At 37.3% G+C, this 22,848-nt stretch overlaps 1 protein-coding gene across 3 annotated transcripts in view; it reads right to left on the reverse strand.

Moving 5' to 3' along the window:
- Positions 1 to 567: 567 nt before the first annotated feature.
- Positions 568 to 22,848, reverse strand: part of CCDC88A (coiled-coil domain containing 88A) — a gene marked incomplete at its 3' end in the record, with an annotated part of 76,887 nt that continues 54,606 nt past the window's right edge. Inside the window, exons 20-33 of one of the 3 annotated variants that reach the window (XM_082306628.1) lie at positions 21,914 to 22,191; positions 21,564 to 21,707; positions 20,349 to 20,535; positions 19,824 to 19,969; positions 19,095 to 19,187; positions 18,682 to 18,896; positions 12,866 to 12,949; positions 11,612 to 11,815; positions 11,234 to 11,305; positions 10,173 to 10,253; positions 8,480 to 8,745; positions 6,326 to 6,815; positions 1,836 to 1,935; positions 568 to 1,281 (exon numbers count right to left, since the gene is read on the reverse strand). In XM_082306628.1, the coding sequence (XP_082162754.1) occupies positions 1,871 to 1,935; positions 6,326 to 6,815; positions 8,480 to 8,745; positions 10,173 to 10,253; positions 11,234 to 11,305; positions 11,612 to 11,815; positions 12,866 to 12,949; positions 18,682 to 18,896; positions 19,095 to 19,187; positions 19,824 to 19,969; positions 20,349 to 20,535; positions 21,564 to 21,707; positions 21,914 to 22,191 (2,325 nt within the window). Of the gene's footprint in view, positions 1,282 to 1,835; positions 1,936 to 5,792; positions 6,816 to 8,479; positions 8,746 to 10,172; positions 10,254 to 11,233; positions 11,306 to 11,611; positions 11,816 to 12,865; positions 12,950 to 18,681; positions 18,897 to 19,094; positions 19,188 to 19,823; positions 19,970 to 20,348; positions 20,536 to 21,563; positions 21,708 to 21,913; positions 22,192 to 22,848 lie in introns of those variants that run through there. The other 2 variants (XM_082306626.1, XM_082306627.1) reach the window with 2 other exon arrangements.

Consider the following 22,848-nt stretch of genomic DNA (forward strand, 5'->3'; position numbering starts at 1 on the left):
TGAGTGGAGATAGCTGTAGGCCAAAGTTAGGTACATGCCTGTTGGAAGAGGGGACGCTAGGAGGTTACACCGTTAATTTAACCCGTTAGAACAGGAATGTGAGTGTGCTTACTGGTTTGTAATAAAATAGAATTATGAGAACTCATTTTGGATCTGCTTATAAATTCATGTACGCTTCCTTTGAGCTCTCTGCAAATGCTTTCAAGACAACAAATGTATGCAACCACCGAATGTACCAATAACATTTGTTGACTTTAATATAAATCAGTAACGAACAAAAGGTATCTTACTAACAAAAGATAACCTTAAGGGGAACTGATTGTAAAATGCATATGATATTATTTACATTTCTTTTTGCCATCAAGAAACCTCCTAAGCCACGATCAGCTCATGTCAAAAGACAAACAATTTAAAAAAAAAAAAAAAAAAATCAGTCAATACACAAACATCGTAAGACAGTCTTATCCCAGAAATGCCATTTGCGGAAAACAGCCTTATATTAAAATAAAAGTTATAGAAAAATCATACCTGACAATTTCCTGTCAGAAACATCTGAACATATATATGCAGAATAACTTGGGAATGTGAAAAACACAGATGACAAACCATTTCTGTATAACGCGATTATCCCAAGACTCCCACTTTCGTTAGTTATCGAACTTTTTCATGTATGTAAACAATTTTTTCTCTCGCAGTATGCAACAAAAATCAGCATAAACTTTTTAAAGAGCAATTCCATGCAGATTATGCTAACCAAATAAGGCAGTGAAGTGCCAGTAAGCTGTGAGGTTTTTGTATCTGTATATACAGTCAATTTCAACAAAATACTACAGCATTTATTTTACATTTACAGAAGTAAATATAAACTGCTAGTTATGGGGTTTTTTGGCTAATTATTAGCAGAAGCTTAAGCAAATCAGCGGCTAATTTCATAAACAGAAGATGAAAGAAGTTTTTTTTTTTTTTCCTGGAGTAATTCTTGAGACCTTAAAATGCTTGGTCCTTAGGGAGATGAGAACTGTCCTTTATTCAGTAGATCTTAACAGTGCAATGTGCAATAATTCCTAAGACCATCTACAAATTTTCGGCAGTAGACTCCAGTAGAGCTCCTTGATTCAAGGAAGGAAGGAAGGTAGGTAGGTAGGTTTTTATTTCTTGCCTGCTCTAGTCACGAAGAATGTAAAAAATTCCCTTAATTTTTATTAATGATTCCTACAGTCGCTGTCTTGTTACTTCAGATATAAAGGCTTCATACTGAGATACTGAAGGACACTTTTCTCTCTGTGTTCAGTTGAAAGGTAGAAAGAGAAAAGAACATAAGAAAAGCTTAAAGTGTAGAAATATAAAATACAGAGTTAAGTCACTAACAGAACTAACAGCACTAATAGCATGCATCAAAGATGTTTTAATGAAGTCAAGAGAAGGACAGAATGCCAAAGACAAGCTTTATAAAAAGGCAGTTTCCTTGTAGTATAGAATACTTTATATCTTTTGTTAAACTGGTCTTTTAGGTTTATCTGTCCCTTTCTAAAAACTGACTTCAATATTACTTCTTAATGTGATTTCGCTGAACTTTCTTCAAGAGATTTGAAAAATAAAAATAAATGAAATTTTTACAGGCAAAAGGCTAAATGGGATGAAGTTCCCTGCCTACACAGGGAAAATAACTGCTGTAAACCAACCTGTTCTGGCTTAACGAATAAGCAAGATAGAAGCCAGTTAAGCAAGCAGTATTTACATCTGGTTAATGCAATGTGCACTTGTTCTTAGATGTAATGCTGTTAGTTTGTTGTAAATGAAATTAATCTCATTTACATTTTGGGCAGGAAACTCACCACTTGGCCCACATCTCATGTAGTGGGTAATAGAATTAGGAGCTTTCTCGCTCCCTAGACCTGCTTTTTGAATTTCTGCTTTCTGGGATAGCTTCCACATCTGCAGAGAAAAGCATTTCATGTTATTCATTGTGTTTATCAGGACACGAAACAAAACCCTCATGCATAAAATACATTCTACTTATTAGTAGAGCAAAAGGATATATAAACACTTTTTTTTTTTTAGAGGAAAGGACAGGAGAGGGATAGAAGAAACTCACTGGAAGCGCCTACTCAACTACGCTCATTAAAATTCATCTTAGCATTTAGAATAACCAGGTATTATTTTCAAAGCCACAATCAGATATACTTAACTTTTAGATACACTAACCCTCAATTTCTGCCTGTATGAAAATGGAAGAAAAATAATCAGATGTAATCAAGGCTGACTGAACCTAGCAGAGAACTTAACTCATCTTTGCATTTTTACCTGCTACACATCAACAGAAACGTTCACACTCAGTTCTGCAAAACAGAAAATTATCTTTGCATGCAACAGCTTGAACGTGCAAAAGGCAGTATCTTAATTTACTATTCACTTAAAGCAAAGCATCAAGCATACCTATGTCTGCAAGCAAATTATCGAGCCTGAACAACGAAACCTTTTTTGGCCGGCAGCCACATATTTAGTGTTTATAATTACCATGCAAAGTCCTAACTATTCATTTTTGAAGGCAGCAGGGACCAAGGAACGAGCAAGCGCACCGCGTGTTTTACAGTCCGCCACCTGAGTGGCCGAGGAGCAGCAGTGATTGGGTCTGACAGGAATTTCACAGATCCTATTTGAGCACAGACCAAAAGAGACATCCATGATGTTACCGGTAAAGCATAAAGACCAAAAGGTGGAGGAAAAATAATCCTTCTCTACATAAAAACATTTGTTTTCTTTCATATATAATAAACAAATGTTGACAATTTATTTTTCAGAGACATTAAAAAGTCTCTGGCAGCATGCTTTCGCTGCTGCAGCTGAACTCAACAGAGCAAAAACAGGAGCGCAAAAAGTTATTACCCTCAGCACTGCAGTGCAATTCATTATGGATTTATAGCAACGCGAAGGAGTAGCTTGAGCGGGACAAGGTTAGTCTGGAACGCCCGTAGAGGATCCGAGACACCAGTGTTCCAAGACACTAACGCTCAGTTATTTCGAAGCCCTTTGGGTTTAAGAGAGAAGCTGTTTTAATGCTGCCCCCCGCAACGGAGTAAGGTAAAACACAGCCTAAGAAGGCATTAAATATCACGCATAAATACTCACTATCAGATTTGCTTTGTATGTGAGAGCTTAGCGCTGTGAAAAGAAATGAAACAATGCAAACCGACGTGCCCCACGGGCAGTGGCTGGGGAAAAAAAAACAAAAACCAAAACATATTTTGTTGCCTTGATAGCAAGCTTTAATTTCACTCTACAGGGGTAACGTTTAAAATGGCTCTTTTGACCTTGGCCTTGCTCATGATTACAACTGGGGTTCGGTGGTCATGCTGGAGAGTTCATAATAAACATAGCTGGAGACAATACTGGTATTTTTTTGTAGCTGTGACAGTCTAAGGACCTAGGGAGGACAAGGCTGGCAAACGAGATAATAGCATGCCTGAAAGCTTATCCCATCTCTCGAACAATAGCAGCTGATCTAAATAGAAGATACTACCTCTAGCTACAAACCTTGTTCCGATCGTAACAAGCAGTCTCGCTGCAAGACACAGGCTTGCAATCAGTTAAGGAAAATACAGATACTGGTAGCACAGTACGAGTTTATAGTAAGTACTATCAGAGCTAAGAAGATTTTCTCTGTAATTCCTTAAATAACTTGCAAAATGTATTATGCACGCGTCACTTCAGATAACAGCACTGTTCATCTCAAAGCTAAGGCAAACACATCTATAGATGAACAGAAATGAAGTCAAATGACATGACCCAAGATCAGAACACTCATCTGTGTGACAGTAAATGTGTGTGAAATTAAGATTATATTTCCAATTTGGGTTTGGTGTTTTGTTTTGGTGGTTTTTGTTTGTTTTTGTGGTTTTTTTTTTTGTTTTGTTTTGTTTTTAACGGTGAGACAATTCTAGAGGGAATACCGCAATAACTAACAGCACGCTGTGAACAAAATTGAAGAGAAGTAAGAGAAATCTATCAGCCCAATAATCATGGCTGCCTGCAGACATGGTAAAGGATGGCTGCTTTATGTTTTGAAACAATACTTTTACCCTCCACAGAATGTCTTTGAAACATGCCATCTTCTCCCCTGGATCCTTTTCCCCACCTTGAAATGCAGCTGGAGCTCTGGAAAGGGCCACCTCTGCATTTTACTAACAGCTCTCCGGTAGGAAACGGAGGCCTTGCAGACTAACGTACGGGACGTCTGCTGCTTTTCCTCGAGGAACCGTCTGTTTGCAGCGCTTCTACCCCTCCCCAGTTAAACACTGAGGAATTCAAGTTCAACCGGTACAGCAGTACCATGACTGCCACAAAACTGCTGGCAAAATAAATTCCATTGTAAAAATCAGAATATGACACTCATTATTTTCAATATTTATTTTCAATTTTAAATATTTTTCCTCTAGATGTATTTTCATTCAGGTTTTTTATAGCGTATGTAATTTTGGCCTACAATACCTGTCAGTAACTATTGCCTCTTGCAAAAAAGTGCTGATGTCTAAAGCCTCATGTAATTATAGTTTAAGTATGATACAATTTTAAACTCTGTTTATATTTACCATTGAGAAGTTTCAAGCAATTGCAGAGACAGTGGCATATTAACTAATTACTTTTCAACATTTCTCTTTAGCTGGTCATCTGGCATTTAATGAGTTATTCGCTTAAGCACTCCTAACTCCTGTAATTTTGCAAGAAAACTTTTTGTTATTTTTTCTTTTATTTAACTGCGTTAATTTAAGTTTTTCTGTTATTTCGTTACACATCTTGTTTTCTATTATATTAGCGTCACTTCTATTAAGAAAAAATGAATTTCCACCATAATCGATACAGGTTTTTATTACCATACATCACAAGGAGTCTCATATAACTCTGTTATTTGACTCCTAATAAAACCGTACACTTCACCTCATTTGTACACCAGACGTGGAAAGACAAAGCATACAAAAGGGAAAAGGTGGAAAGGGTCATTTTTTCATTACAAGTGCTGCATATCATGTGACTATTTATTACCTCTTCATAAGAATTATCATTTATGTTTAGGATTATGAATGGTCTTTATTAACATTCAAATATTTTAATAAGTATGAACAGCAATTCACATTTCTTATGCAAGCTGGAGGCACTGAATTATTGGGCTATAACTTGTTCCCTGTGCAAAGTGCATTTATGCCAGGACACAGCATAAATGAAAAGGGTAAGACACTGAAATCTCTTTAAATGCTTCGTTTCATTAGTATCTCATGTTTGAAAGGGGGAGGGAGGGAGTATTTTTACTCCAAATACATGATCAATGTGTTACTGATACATCTGAAAGCACGAGCACAACTGAAGAGTACTGTCTTTGTACCAGAAAGTATGTTGTTCACTGTGCCATGTCTGGCAATGCAGCATGCGATTGGTTTAACATGCATTCAGTAACGTACAGGAAAAAAACAAAAATATTTGTAATGCTGACAAATAAAAATATAGCTTGTATTATAAAGACTTTTAAAGGCATGCAAAATATATACAGTGCAATTAATGTTTCATGCAAACTTTGGTGAGGTTACAATTTTACATTCCAACATGCTAGAGTACACGACTGAGCCCTATGCCACTGCTCTTCGAAAACAACAGATCTAACCCACAGAACTAACAAGAAATTATTTTTTCATTGTAGTGAAATTTTCTCTAAATCCAGTGGACATTGAGAAGAACACCTATATGTCATATTAGACTATATATATATATATATATATATTTTTAGTAAAACACCTTCGTTATCATACACACCCATACTCATACCACACAGTTGTATTATCTTCAGAAACCAGTAGCGGGGATTCAGCCTCACTAGTGTTTACACAGGCAGTAGGAACAAATTCACTAGCTAGAACTGACCGTCGGTCACTCTGATCAGATTTCTGATTAGCAGAAGGCTGCTCTTGATTTTTCGGTACTGATCTAAATGCTGACAGGTTTGCCTGATCAGTTGTTTTGGATGGAGATCGTTGAGGCAATCCGCTTATGTTACTAACTAGTTCGGTGTTAAGGGATAAAAATGGCTGAGTCACAGTAAATGATCCTGTGCTGTCATTACCAGCTATACTGACTTTATCATTAAACACACTTGTGCTTAGCAAAGTTCTCCCACGACAATTTGACCTTTCCATCCTTGAAGTCTTAGGCACATCAGAGTTACATCCTAAATTACGTGGTTTAACTGTATTAGCTGCATCGCTTTGTGGAACACAATCTACTCTGTAAGCCACACAGTGAAAAAAATTAGAGGATAACTGGTGTGCTGAGTACTCACTAGAGGTTGCCGGAACACTTCTGTCAGCGGTGGATGGTGCTGGATCAACTGATACAGGTTGCCTACTGTCCTTAGACAAAAAATCGTGAATGCTTGTCCTTCGAGTAGTTCCTTCCGCCGTAGAAATCACGCTGCTTGCACGAGGTAAGGTAGCATAAGGATTGCAATCTCTTGATTGTCGCTGTGATACACTTGCTTGTATCTTTTCTTTGACTGATTTGGCCTTCCCTTGAGCGCCTGATGTAAATTTTATTGGGGAGCTAGTAAAGTAGGTATCTTCAGTTTTACGAAGGCTGGGCCTTACAAGTTGTTCTGGTTTAATGGATCGTCCATCTGAGAACTCAACTGTATTTTTTACACTTAGCGATCTCACAATACCGCAACCAGCAGACGGCTGCTTTCTTAGCTTTTCCTTCCCTGTCAGCTCCGCGGACTCTGATAAGCTTTTCATTACTTCATCTAAAAGATTTTCTTCACTTGCAGATTTCATCTGTCAAAAATATGAAACGTCTTATAAATTTATAAATTGTAATTTTGACCTTTTCTTAAGCAATCTTTGTGGACATAAATGAAGAACAACTCTAAAAAGTGTTTTGTTGGTTGGTTTTTCTTTAATTTCTTTTTTTAAAAGCAGCATTCACCATTTACAGTACCTACTCATGAGTTTTCTGTACAGCTTTGAAAACGAGGTGTCAGACAGACACTATCTGGAATTGGCTCCTGTAATACTGATCAATGCAACAAATTAGATGACCAAAACCAAGTTCATGTTCTCGCCCACTTGCCCTCTGCCATCACTCATCAATACCTCCTATGCAATTTCATATGGACTATTATTTTAACGTACACCAAGCATCTGGAGCTAAAAGCTTAAATTCTCTATACACTCAAACAACAACGTAGACAAAAACCTCAGAACGTAACACAAAGCACATAACCTTTAGGTACCCTTGGTGCCTAAATTTGGACAAGACAGCTCCCAATTTTTTCTTTTTGGAGAAAAGACTTCAGAGCTAGGAAAAAAAGTTGAGGTGAATACTATTCACAGACTCAGCAGACCACAGTCTTTTTCAAAATGGTAAAAGAGACAATTTGGAAAGAATTAAGCTAAGAGCATTAAGGAAATGCTCTGGGAGAAGACTGGAAAGAGACTTCTTGAATACCCTTCCAACCTGAATGATTCTGTGATGCTATGAAAGGGATTCTGTGATTCACGAACAGCAGTGGACTAGACTTGATGACTCAGGCAGCTTCTTTCATTTCTGATGCCAGGATAGAGGTACTGTCTAGTGCTTAAAAACCAAAAATCCTTGTCAGAGAGACCATAGGTGAGAGGTCATTTTAAGTAACTGACAAAAAATCCAGAAACTTAGTCCAGACTCAGGTCACAGACTACCCCAATCAATCCGGCTGTGAATGTGTATTTTTCAATTTCAGTTGTGTCGTTAAAAACAGATGGAGTTTGATCCTTACTCTTGCTAGGCCCTAGTCACAGTAACTGGCTTGCTTTATCCTAGAGCACTTCTAGGTCTCGGACAGATCTCCTCAAGAACTAGTGATGAAGAAATTTGAACACTAGCAGAGACAAGGTGATTTTGAGCTTTAACAAACTGTCACTGATTTAGAGAAACATTCTCTTTCTCTTATTCCTCTCGGATTTCAGTGAGCTCCAAGGTCAGGTTTTTTGCCCAGTAAAGCTAAAAAGATGAAACTGAAGCAGACAAGAGTCTCTCCCGAGGGAATGACGTAAAGCATCTTCCTTCCTATTGATGTAAGACAGATCTGACAACAGCTCTTACTGAAGCCAAGTGCTGAACTGGAAGAAGAAAAGTAAACCTACTCTGAGTTTATGGCCTTCCATCTGACCTCTGAGGAGTGCACCATGCATCAGTACGCTGGACAATTTTGTGCAGTAGAGATCGACTTTCTTACCTAATTCACTAACCTGGAAAGGGTCAAGCTGCAAAATTCCAAATGATTTTGTGTGCAATTCAGCAAGTACAGTTTATCAGGATACAATCCACACTACTTCTTAATGCAGGCATAACCAGTATCTCCACAAAGTTTTAAAGCAATTCTACTCACTGTAAGTCTTCTATTAATTCTGTGCCCATATATGGGATAATATATAGTTAAAATATTTTTTAAACTAACCTCGCTTGATGTACTCTTGTTGCTTTCTTCTAAAAACTGTTGCAGGGTAACAACTTCGCTTCCAGGAGAACCGGTTTTGATCTGTTTTCCACGACTATCCAGTGTTTCAGGCGTTCTTTGCTGGAGCACAGGACTAGACCTCGTGTGACCTTTCAGATACTGAATAGGACTGCTGCTGCTGCTAGACCAAGCCTCATGTTCATGTAGCAGACTAAATTCTCCGCTGCTGTGGCTTTGCGGCCTGCTTTGATTGTTAACTGCACCTGCTTTTGGGGTAAATGGTATTAAGTATTCCATGAGAAAAATCTATGAAAGCTGTTAAACAGCATAACCGTACTCAAATCTGGAACATTATCAGATTTGGTTAACAACAATTCTATTTAAAAATCCAGTTGTCCTTTTTTACTCCAACCAAATATATTAATACAATTGCACTCCCCTGACTTACCTCTTAGAGTTCTTTAAACATGACACGACAGCTTTTGAATAAAAAAAACTACCTTTCACTTATAATCTGGGCCTCCGTTTACACAATACTATATTCCAAGAGGCTAAAGATACGCCTCCACTCTTGTTCAGCATCACTGTGAGGCACACACTCTGATATACTGAGTTTTACATTAAATGACATACAAAGGACGGAATGGAAAGAAAATATTCTCTTCAACATAGTTCTTCAACAAGAACTATTTAGGAATGCTTCTTCTCCAACAGTGTCTGCCACTACTTCTAGTTTATTATAACCATGACCTGAAGGAAGCAGATGGCATTAAACGGAAAATAAATTCCACAACAGCAATTCTTTTTATTTTTCAATAATTGTGAATTGCTTAAAAATACTGATGAATAATCCAGTATTTCCTACTTCATGTTACTCCTAAGAAGTGAACTTCATCTTGAAGGAAGATAAATTGTTTACAGCAGAAGTTTCTAATACTGTATAAAACTGGGGCAAGGACTACCTCAATGAATCTTTTACAGAAGGGTGTAATCAAACAGACAGAAAATAAACTAATAAAAATCTAAGCTAGCATTCATCTCCAAATTTTCAAACAAAGAGATACTGTTTAATAAATGCAAGCCATGAATATTAAATGAAGTCTTGAGTTGGCAGCGTTCTAGTTAGGTATGTACAATGGTCTCCAGCTAGAATGGCCATTACAAACAAAAATATATCAAGGCTCGTAATACAGGAAATTTAGAGAATATTGCTAAATCCAGGAACATTGTTCATCTTTTAAAAACAAAATATAAAAGTTTACAGGATGGTATTACATATGCCATGTTGTCTGGTTTGTGTTGTACTCTATAAAGCTTTGCAGCAGCAGTGCACATGTGGCAGGACGCTAGGAGAAAAAAACGAAGCAACTTCTCTGCTTAAAACCAAGCGATTTTAAAGTAATTTGGAGGAAATTCTTACTTTGTAACATCATTACTTGGGTTAGGTTTGGTTTAAAATAGTTTCTAACTTATATACTCATATCACCCTTTTAATATTTATTAAAAAACTAAGTTCTACTAATACTTGTATCCTTTCCTAATCTGGGGAATGAAGGCTATAAAATGCTTAAAGAAAAACATGCTGTGGTGTGTTGCGGGCGTTTTTTTGGTTGTTCTTTTTTCACCCTATATAGATGATCTCTCAGAAAAATCATGGAAATGAAGCATGTATGTAAAGTCACCTACAGCATACCTTTGACTTCATGGAGTGAAGCATTGTTATTGCTATTGCTAGTGGATGTTCTGCCACTATCAAGGCTGGCTGGTCTGGAAGCTAAATGGAAAATTAGGAGACACCATGATGAACAAAACTTTAGCAGATGACACGGTACCTTTACATTCTGATCACAGAATGCTCAGAGGCAGGAATCATGCACTATTTCACAGGCTGAACATGCCCATTGTCAACAAAGTGGTTTCTTACAGATCAGAAAGCGAAGGGATTTCCAGGCAGTCCAAGAGGACACTTTAGAAAAGGGCACTACAGGAATAGTAAGGTACAAGGGAGAGGAAAAGAGAAATAGAGTGTACATTTAGAATTGACACTGATTGGTTAGTGGGAAACCAGGATTTCAGAGATGAAAGGATGGGCATGCAGAAAGCTGCTCGTGATTAGGTCACTTACAACAGATTTGACAAGGAACCTTGCACATTGTTGAAATGCCACGAACAGGAGGAGCAAGAGCATCTGCACAGATAATGTCCTGTACTCCTATCCAATACAAGGGAAATGCACTGTTATTATCTCCAAAAATGTTTGTTGCTCATACTAATTTTAAGTATTTAGAGAAGAGTTAAAACTTCACTTTCTAAATAATCTATGATAGCTTTCACTTCATAGCTTTCCTTGAAAGAACACATAATGGTTTTATAAAATAGAGTACATGACAAATTTAGGTTTCACTGAACAATAAACACTGAAAAATCAGGCCAGATTTGGATTTGGGTTTTTTAGGATTGAAATTAGGACTTCTTTTACTATTAACTCCAAATAAATTTTTAAAAGGGAAAATGTTTTGATCCTGTTCAGATGCACTTCATAGATATTTTCTATTAGAGATATAGAACATCTATCTGATGTAGTAGTTAAGAAAGAGAAGGTTAATTGGAAGAAATGATACTCTACATTCAAGAGATATGCAAATCACAGAAGACATGCTCACTTGTAATGATGCCATTCACTTTTTTTTTGCAAACTTCGTTAACATTCACATAATATATCCTTAATTTATTTAATTAAAGTTCACATCTTACCATGAACTCTCGATCCTGTACTAGAATCATCACTAATACCTTGTGGACTTACATCTTCAAAGGATGTAGTATCTATACACAGAGACATAAAAGAAGATGTAAAATAAAGTAAAATATTATTGAAGTATTTATCATCTGTAAAATACACTAAAATATTTTTCAAACCAATCCATTTTTACTTCTGTAACATTCTGTAGGAAAAATCCTGAAATATATTTTATAACTGTAGTTATTAAACCTATTCAGTGTCTTAGCACTGCAACTCAATTATTCAGGTTGCTTTTTGCTGAAAAACGTAAAACATAAGTAAACCCAATATTGATATGCAATTGCTGTTACACATAGTCACATCACAGTGCAGAAAGCTTCCACCTATACCTTTGTTATTTAGCAACTGCTTGGATCTGAAGCCTGTAGAAGAGTTGACAGTTGCAAAGTTGATAGCTGTAGTAGAGAAGGCCATAGCTCCCAATTCTTTCCTCCTTTTACCCGTAGATATATCATCAGGACCCTCCAGATGCTCAGAACTACCTGTCCATTGTCCTCCTGCTAGGACCATGGACTGCACCAGGTCATTCATGGCTGGGATGCAAATGAAAGCAAATGATCAGCATGGTCAATGTATTTGCTTCTGTTCTTATTTTGTATTGCAAAACATTTGACAGTTTTCTAAGCATTAAAGCGCGTTGAATACTGGAAGATATAAACACAAGATCATCCATGTTATGACATGCAATCAGCTCAATGAATGAGAAGTGTTACAAGTCAGAGACTTCTTTCGGCTCAGTATGGTTCTTAAAACTGATCTTATTAGGTATAATCGCCATGCTTGCGCTGCAATGATGTGTAATATATATGTTAGAAGCTTTGATATACTGTTTGCAATGATAAAATGGAATGAACAAGGATAAAATGGGTAAAGGTGCTAATACAACATAATGTCAACAATGATATGGGATCCTTGTACAGTGCAGGTTACTGCAGGGATACTGTATTTTACATAATAACAAATAGAAGGATCTGAAAAAGATGACATCTGATGATATTCACCTTTACTTCACAGAACTAGAGAAAATTGTCCACCCCTCATTATAAAATAAACCAAAATAAATCAATACAACATTTTGGCAACAACTGATGAATACTTGAAGAGTGACAGACCACCATATAGCCTTGCACTATTTTCTACACTTTCTTTAAACAAAAAATTACAGTGATTTCTTAACAAAAGGCTGATGAAACGTGTAATTTAGAACTATTTAGGTTAACACAGTGCACTGTAAATTTATATACACATAGAGACATGTGTATATAGACAACTACGTATACAAATATATGCAATCACAATGCACTGAATATATATGTATGTGCGTGTGCTTGTGCATGTACATGTGTGGGTACGTGTGTGCCCATGTGCACATATATAAAGTATTCAGTGCCAAGGTTTAAAAAAAAAAAAAAAAAAAAAAAAGAAAAAAGAAAAAGCTCCAGCTCCTTGTATCGTAGCAGGACTCGCACATTGCCAAAGAGGAGGAAAAATACAGCGCAGTCCAGGGAGAGGTTAGTGAAAAATTAGTAATGGAAGCCAGTGTAGCCATTTAAAAGAAGCTGAACTGTCATAAAAAGTCTTACACATGGAGCGACGGTAGAAGGCCTTCATTTTGTCTTTTTCCTTCGGTCTGTTCCTCAAAAAGGGCAGTCTTTTCAGTGCAACCACTTTTATGTCATAGCATGAGGAAAAACGGAAACAGGGAAATGAAAGAAAAAAAGGGAGAAGAACAGATGGAAGTTAAATGTTGAAACTAAGGACAGAAATGAATGTCTGAGTTTAAGCTATGTATGCTATGCTAAAAACTATCATTCTCATGCTTCTGTGTGATAATGAAACATGAAAACTACACTGAAATATGAAAACTACACTGTGAAAACTTTAATATACTCAGAAATGCACCGAAAATAATGAAGTGTAACACAGTTTGAAAGTTCTAACTGCCAAGCTCTTGAAAAAATAAACGTAACTTCTCTGCAGACCATTATAGAAATTGACGATTATGTAGTTTTTACTGTGAAAAATAACATTTCTTGAACATAAAGAAAAACGTGAAGCAAAAAAAGCTTAAAATGAAAGCAACTCTAAGTACAACTTCTGCTTTAAAAGATGTTCACACCATTATTTTTTGAGATTGAATAACTTTTGTAATGTTTTGCCCTGCATCTCTATTAGGACACATTCTAGTATCAGTCTTCATTTGCTATATTTTGTGCTCATTAATAAATTTTTGGTCATCTGCTGTCTTGTGGAAGAATTACATGGGCCTTATGTTCAATCTGCTGTTCGTGTGCAGCGACTTTAATATTTTACTGAAATAATCCACTTCAAATCTGTAATAAGAAAAATATAATCAAGACTTATTGGCTGGAATGGTATACACCAAGTTTTTTAGCTGAAAAAATACCAAAGATTAAAAAAAAAGGCAAAAGAAAATCTGAATGTGAGTGTTGCTGTAACATTTTGGGAGGGCTAAGAGAAAACTGAGATATGTAATATCAGGAAACAGAGTTAAAATTACAAATAGTATTAAAAGATGGAGGAGGGGGAAATCACAAGTTAATCTTGTCCTTAGGTTCAGCTATTCTGCATTAGTCACCGATTACTGGCAGACACCTGCATTTTGAAGCATCAGGAAAATGTGCCAGCTGACTGCCAAGCATACAGGAGCCACATGCAAACAACTGGCATGTAAAGATCCAGAAAAAAACCACATAATGAAATTACCAAAAAGTTCTTATTTACGCAAATATGAAAGCAGTGCAGTCCAGTCTATCAGCCCAAGATCTGCTTATTTTATCTCTCTGAAGTCACTTTTGGGACACGTGCTTTGTCATTTGCCTTGGTTTTCTGCTCAGCCAGCAGCTTGTTATACAGCAGTTTCTATTTGATACAGCAGTACGTATATACATATGCATTTACAAGTGCACAGGAACCACCTTGAAAGAAATCTCCCTCTCCATCATATTCTTCTGTGTTTGCACGTAAGAGTGAGAAGTTTACAATGCAATATGTTTTACAGCTTCCAATGAATGCACGATTGGCACAGCCACAAGTGTCAAAAACAAACACAAAAGTTTTCACAGTTGCAGAATATAACTCTGTCTTGACCAGAGAGGGACAAACACCCTCATATGCCAAGTCCTTATGATGGAAAGCAGGGAGAACAGGTAGAAAAGAAAGGCACACGTGCTACCTATGTAAGATAAAAGTACACAAAGTACAATTTCACCTTTCAGTTATTCACTACATAGGTATACAGATATTTTTTTAATTATGTAGGTAGGTACTTGTAGGTACTTCAAAACAACCAGTTTTTTGTTTGTTCTGTTTTCAGATCAATAAAGTATTCTTCCCCTTGTTGATCCTGAGGAAATAAGCCAAAACCAACATAAACACAGATGCTGACTGGCTCAAAAAAAAAAAAAAAAACCAAAAAAAAAAACAGGGAGGCCAGTAAACCTCCCATAAAGGGGACATGCACATTGTCTACCTAATTGTATATAAAAGTACGTAGCTTCCAATAGCTCCCTGCCAAAGGAATCTGAGGCACAGCATCATCCTAGTTTTCTAGCAGGTAAATAACTAATCAGTTTTAACACTAATGCCAAACCAAAGAGGTAATTCTGTCCTATTTCTACTACTTTTCATCATCATGGTGAAACATGACTCTTGTAACTTCTATAATCCTTTTAGACAAGATAACTGATCCCTCTTAACTAAAAACGTCCATTCTAATCTTATTAAAAAGTAAACAGAGGATGTTCAAGAATCATTCGAGTCATCTGTGATTCTTGTTCGTTAACACGGATCACCTCCAAAAGGACCGATGTACGGCTCTCAGCAACTGTACCCAACAGAAAACTCCGCTGCAACTACTGAGGTCCTGGAAATTGTACATCAAAACCTGTCCTTTGGTAAAATGCAACCTCCTTGAGAGACTACGTAAGTAGTTTCTGCATAGAATGTCACTAACGTCTTGCAAAAAATACCGGAATAGCAGAGCTACAGAAGAAACAAACGCGACACCACAAAGTTTAGCCTAGGCAGCTTTCACTCTTTACACCTTTATTCCAACAGACTTTAAAAATGGGATGGCAGGAGGACTATTTTGGTCTTAGCAATCATCTACTCTAAGAACTCTAGTTATGATTCATAACTTTTCTTTCTCTTTTCAGTATTCTATGAACACGCTCTTGCTTTCTGAGCTGAGAATGAATGATGAGTATTGCAGAATTCCTCCACCGATCAGGAAATCTCCCATTTTGTAATCCTCCTACCGTTTGCCAGAAATACTCCGGGGAATTCTGTATGGATAGCATTAAAATTCCTGAATCGTTTTGTTCATGCACACAAGAAAATGTTGGGCAGACATCTTCTAAATGTTTTGGTAATAGAAAATGGAGCCAAATACACTTCTTTTACTTCCGCTATGATACGATGTGTCTGCTACTGGTACTACAATTTAAAGATGACAGGCTTCCTAATAGCCTTAATTCCTTGGGATGTTGTTAATAATCCAAAATGGCTAAAGTGGAAGCTAGCAATAGTAATCTGTTTTTCTCCATGGGGGAAAAAAAAAAATTTCCACTTGCCTGCCTTGGGTTTTCTATGCAAAAGCTCAGAATGGTATCCCACCCCCCTGAGAAGAAAGGCTCTGCACAAAGCGGCTGTCAGATCTGTGCTACTCACCTGGGTCAGCCACTGAATACAGGCAGAAAAAGCAAAGGTGCACCCCTGCAGTCAGAGGAGCATGCAGTATCCACACCGCCCGCAAGATTTAACTTGTGCTGCGTGCAGTAACAGCCAGACAGGCACCCCCTCCTTTCCAGAGGACCTCTGGAATCAGACACGGGCTCCACGCACTCTCTGAGACCTCAGGTGCTGTCTTCTCTGCAGAACAGGGTAACCTGATTTTTGCGCCAAGATCACCTAGCTTGGTAAGAGGATAGGTCTCTTGAAAACATTTGCATGAGAAAGTGTCCTGTATTAGGGAAACAGTCTCCATCACCACCTTCAAAAGAAGAAAATCTACAGATTTCACACAGCAAATCTGTTCATCCGTAGTGGTAGCAGCAGGATAATTCACTTTGGAATCAATACGTCCTCTCGCTTTCTCTGACAGGTGATACGGGATAGGAAACCTATACATCTCAAAGATCACTTTACGTCAGATACTCCGTCCTCTAGCTTTTGAGACCACCACTGATCTGTGCCAGTGACCGCAATTTGGGGAACGTAAGCTGCCTTCTCCGGCCTACTGAATGACACGCAGGACACTTCACCTCAGCAGTTCCCTCTGGAACCACCGCCATTCCCAGACGCAGGAGATCAGGGTGGAACAGAACCCGTCTCTTCCCGTACCCAAAACTGCCTCCAACCAGCGTGGAAAGCTACAATACCTGAGCATTTGCACAGACAGGCGGCACCTTAGAGGTTTTCTCTTTCTTGTAGCTTCTTTCAGTGGAAGCCACACTGCCAAGCCACTTCTTACAGCAAAGAAAGGAGCCACAGTATCTTGATATTTAGGATTTACAGTCATTCTAAAAGCAGAAGAAATATACTGCAAAATGTGCACCATTACCAGTACTTCTCACACTGAGATATTCTCTTAACTTTGTGAGACACAAACTGTCTCGGTAAGATTGTCAGCATTGAATTGGCACATAATTCATTCAAATTCTATCAAAAACTGTGGTTTCCATGGTGACACGTGCAATGGAGGAAGGCTAGGATCCAGAATTAGATCAGCCCTTCCAGTTTGTGGATAAATACACTGGGATTAAGGGGAACATGAACAAGGTCCACGGAGTAGAAAATTAATGAGGTCTGAACAACTTCAAACCTCTTTTGAGGATCAGCCACCGTAACTTCAACCATGGCTCCACCAGGAGGGTAACTGCACGCTACAAGGTCCCAAGTATCACGCAAAGAAAACTGTCACATAAAAGAGCCCTTCCAGAACATGAAATTGTTGACAGAGATGCAGATGGTCTGAACCAAAGCATGCACACTCTTGATTCAAACTGACACGCTTGCAAACACATCCACTACAGCTTCAGTCACTCCTGAATTTCACAAGACTTCCAGTTTATATGCAACAGCAACAGTTGCTTTCAAAAAAAGTCAAAAGTACCTGTTTTGAACCTTAACAGACTTACACTGAAAAACGCTAAGCTTCTCAAATTGACAAGTTGGCAGCAAAAGTGATAACATGTACCCTCAAACTCACTATTTTCTTCAGTTATTAAAAAAATACTCACAAATCTGATTTTAAGTTTCCCTGAAAGAGTGTTTTTAGATGTTTTTAACTTTGACTAAGCTTCTGCAGTAAGCACAAAAGAAAAAATACATCATAATGGCTTTAATAGTTTCTAAGACAGCAAAGTCATAGCTGGCACAAAACCCAGAATATCGATCTGCTCTCTTTTGAAACCTAAGACATTAAATTTTTAAAAAATATTGCAAAGATTTTAAGTGAATGTTAATGCACATGTATTCTGATGCTTTTACACACACAGCCAAAATGCTTTTGGTGCATAATTACTAAATAGAACCATTACAACCAGATAATTTGGCTGTAACTCTCTCAAGTTGTGAGAAACTGGGCAGTTTATGATTCAAGCCAAGGGTGGATAACAAAAACCAGAGATAATACATGCACATGCTGCACAGAATCTGGCCTTTTTTTTATACTGCGGGCATCCTAACATGACGGCTGTCAGGCTCTTCCAAGGTTAGCAAATTGTGCCTGGAATATTTCATCTATCCACACCTCTGTAACCCTCCTCAGTCCCCCTGTCAGCCACTTAACTCTAGGATCACACGATTCACGTCTTTTTAACAGGTTATGTCTCTACATTAACTCTTCCTATTGCATATTTAAATATTATCAAAATTCTTCATCATCGGTTTTGTGAGCTGCTGGAGGAACACCGTCAGACAGGAGATCTTTTTAGCAACTAAAGGATGTTAGCACAGCCACAGCTTGGAAAGCACTTCCAAGACAAGGGGAAGGATTCATGCTGGGACAAGTGGGAGAAACAAAATAGGGTACTAGTGGTGGCATCTGACATTCTATCCAAAATTCTGCTCGTCTGACCCAGTAACAGCGCCTGCTTCATCTTACCCAAGCACTGTAAGCACTTTGTTTGCATTTAGAGCTACAGAAATGCTAAAAAACAGTTCCTGCCCAAACACTCAAGGAGTCTGCAAGGAGTCAGTATAAATCTGTCATTAATAAATGAATTCAGGCTTCATTCCTAATGACTTTAAAAATTATCTTTAAAAATCCTCCAAAACACGCAGCCTTTTCTGAGCACCTCTTAATTTTTAATCATATCAAAAAGACATTTAGCCAAGGATTATCAAAAGAAAAAAAATGTTTTGCAGTACTCACTACTACTCTTTTTTGTCCCCAAGGTCTGGCCATCTTCGAGAGAGTTTGAGCCCACAGAGGAACTATCCTGACTGTCCTGGTGGGGCAGCTGAAGAAATCCTTCACTGGACTCTGAACGGGTAGGCGTAAGGGTCACGGACTTCAAACGTTCTCGACTAACATCCTTCTTAGATTTTATCAGCTTCCTCATTTTCAGAGTAATCCAGTTGCCCCTTCTGTTATCAATAATACAGTACATTTATTGCATTTATAGTACGTTACTTACGCCTTCAGACTTTTCCTAATTTGTATGCAAGAACACAGACATGATTCTGCTCCCCTGAAGTTTAAGGAAATCTTGATTTTCAGCTGGAACAGAATAGGTATGTCATGTTTTAGATTTGTGTTTATTTTTATATCATGTTCATCAGTACCTTCTTGGTGGAGATGGTTCATAAAATTTATACTGATCCATTATCTTCTCCTCCAATTTCTCCTTCTGTCGCCTTAATTCATTTAGCTTGTCACTGTAAACAGAAATTAATGATAAAGTATGCTTCAAAAACATACATATATATGTGTGAGAAGCATGTTCCTTTGGATATCTGTTATCTGAAAGTTGTCACTTTTCATGAGGAATTCTTATATAACACTTGTTGCTTATTGAAAAATTAAGGAAGAGCTACAGCAAACAAGCAGTCTTACATTTAACATTATGATATGAAATTGAAAAAATTTCCATTTGCTTTTATTACACAACAGAATTTTCCCCCTTTTTTAATAACAAAAAAGTGCATATAGACTAACAGAATCATTTAGACAAGCACATTTTCTCGTCTCTCAAATTCACTAAAAAAGTTTACAGATTACAAACAAACCTAGGAAATTTGCTTGTAGTAGAATGAGGAACAAATAACAGTTTTATTCCTCATTTGCATCATCAGTAATGAACACAGTTGCACTGATCCTTTAGAACTAGAACTATAATGTTCGTAGCTTGAGTTACCTGCTTTTCATATATAACTTAAATTTTTATTTTAAAAAGATAAACATTTCATAAGTAGCAGACACATTAATTTCTATATAAAACAAGTTTTTTTAAAAGAGATAGGCATTAGTGTAACTGCCCTAATCACAGTAATTTCATTGTTTTAAAAACTCACATGTACTGCCTTTGCTCTACATGGAAGAGATCCTTGCTTTCCATATTCTGCTCAAGTAATGTTCTATTCTGTAGCATTAATGTCTGAATTTGATCTAGTAGATGTCTGTTTTCCTCCTCCAGATTTCCTTTAAGCTGGCTAAGCAGCTGTTAAAATATATGAAATGGTACATGCATATATATGTGAGCATATTTTACACAAAGATAATGAGATTATCAATAAAATTTAGGTCTTCAAAGGATTCTGATAGTCAAATCAAACAGAAAACTTAACTAAATCATGACTCAACTGATAAAAGCCTCTTTGATCCTTTAAATAACTTAAAACAGTTTACCTTACACGTGAGCCCCCATTTTTGGATTGCCTGTACAACAAGCAAATTAATTTGTCTTCAGACCAACTTCATTATCTATAAGCCAAATGACTCATTCTCAAGCACTGCATATAATTCTACGAATCTACAAATACACTTACATAAATATTACAGTGATACCAGTCATGAAAAATAGCATAATTCTCACATACCTCACATTGATTATTTAGTTTTGTAGATGTAATATCCAGTTGTTGGTACTGTTCTTTGAGTTTAGAAAACTCAGCTTCTAACCGTGTTTGTTCTAGTTTGGAATTGTTCAATAATGTTTTCAAATTCTTATGATCAGTTTGGAGAACTTCATTCTCTCTCAAGAGCTGACTGTATGTATGAGCAAGCCTGGAATTAAAAGGCACCATAAAAGAATATGTGCAGATAGAAGGAAACGTATTCATGACCCACATTCCCTCTGAAGCATGAAATTTCCAGGACTCTATACTACTCCACAGAATACATATAAAAATTTCTTAGTATCACATGCTGTAGGTAAGTCATCTCTTAGTCTAATTTTCTCAGGTATGCATTCTGCCTTTAAGCCAAACACTCCAGGTTCTCCGTACGTTTAAAAATAAAGCAGGATTTCTAAATGCAGACATCACAACTAGTTTTAAGATGCCACTTTTCAAAATACAAGAATCTTCCAAAATGGCTTGAATTTCTTTCCAACATAAAATAGTACGGAAATAGGAACGGTCCAAACTTTGGTTGCATATATTGATTCTTGGGCTCCCTTCATCCCTACTGGGCCCTGCCGTGTCCCTTTCTAAAAAAAAGCCTCCAGTTCCTACTAGTCGTCCTCACACAACAGCAAAGGTAGGAGGCATTTAACTGTGAGCCTCTTTGCCAGATGAACAAATCTTAATACCTCTTCTTGAGGGGGGAAGAATCATGCTATGTAAATATTACTATTCAACCTGACTACTTACAGCAAGCTCTACCCCAGCTGCAGGGGTCAAGCAGGGCTTCGCCACCCACTGCATTTCTACTCCTACCGGCATTAACCGCCGTTTATCTTGCCCCTTAAGCAACTCAGCGGCTTGCTCCCTCTACAGCTCACAACCATACTGCACAGTGCTTGGCCTGGCATTCCTCAAGATGCTATGTGGAATTCGGTATCCTCAGGATATAGTTTTGTTTTATTTTGTTTGTTTGTTTGTTTTTTGGTGGGTTTGGGTTTTTTTCCTGTTCAGTTTTTCTAAAATGACTATCGCAGACCAACGGAGTGGAGTTGCTATAAGGTATGGATCATAAGTGTCCTGAATTGCAGCATCAGGTATTAAGAAATGTGAGAGGATACAACACTTGTTTAGACTGTACTGGCAAGTGCTCAGAGCTCTACTAATACACATATCAGACTTTCCCTTTACCTTTCATTTTCATCACGAAGTTTTTTATACTCCGCTGCTACGGTTTCATGTTTTTCATTTTGCTGCAGCATTTTCTCCTGTTCTGTCTTGAGTACTTTCTCCAATTCTTCCAGCTGCACTTTCTGTTTCAGCAACTGATTGTACCTGTGAAAAAAATCCCATTTAAGTTTCTTTTTTTGGAATGACAAAAAAATAGGGAGTTGTTTTTGAAAAGGTGATCTTTCAAAGTTTTAAGACCTTAATGTTATATTTAAGTAATACTCATTTTATTCATACTAATTATACAGCATGTTTTGCTTTTTGCTCAGGAATCACGGACTCTCATTTTACTTATGCATATTAGTACTTACCTATCTTCTAAGTCCTTATGCTCCACCTCCAGATTTTTGTGTGCAGATTTAAGACTTCCATGTTTAGCAATCAGAGATTCATACTCGGAAGCTTGCCGTTCATGCAGGTGTTCCAGTTTTTCATGATCTTTGAGAAGTGAATCATACATTGATTTCAGATCCTCACGTTCCTTGAGCACACATTCGTTCTCATTTTCTAAAGCAGACTGCTGGATCAGCAGTTGTGCATTCTGATTCATAAGAGATGTGCTTTGAGAATTAAGGGTGGAATTTTCAACCTGCAGTCATAAACATGTGACAAGAGTTGCAAATTAATTTCATAGTCTGGGTTATCTTGTCTATCTCCTCCGACTGAAAGATTTCTTCAGTTTAACCCTTAGCATCTTAGCAACCTTCTAGTTATTCCATTACCTGACAACTTCTAATGGGAATATTTTTTTTCTTATATCCCAATAGACAATTCCAATTCAAAATATTCCAAGAATATTTTTATAGCAGTATTGCAAGAAAGCACTTAAGCATGTGCTTAAACTGGCGGGCGGGGAAGAAATCAAATTATTATTTATCTTCAAGTATCTGTTAAAGTGCTATCTAGACAAGAGGCACATTTTCCTCTCAGCGTTGACAGCTCTAGTATCAAAATATCTTAGAGAAATGGATCACCAGTGATCCTCGTATAGAAGCCAAATAGAAGCCAACGATCCTCTCATATAGAAGCCAAATCTGTGACATGACTAAAAGGAACTTTCATATTGGCAGATATTTAAAAAAAAAACCAAAAAACAACAAAACTTTATTGTACAGAATCTCTGTTGTCACCATAAAACCATTATTGTACCCGCATATCCGTTACAATGAGACTTCGAACAGCAGCATCCATTTAACAGAGAGAAAGGGAAATAAAATAATAGCTCCTGGAAGGAACTACCCATATT

The sequence above is a fragment of the Platalea leucorodia genome (genome assembly GCF_965183815.1).
Source record: "Platalea leucorodia genome assembly, chromosome: 3".
In the NCBI taxonomy this organism is placed as follows: Eukaryota; Metazoa; Chordata; class Aves; order Pelecaniformes; family Threskiornithidae; genus Platalea; species Platalea leucorodia.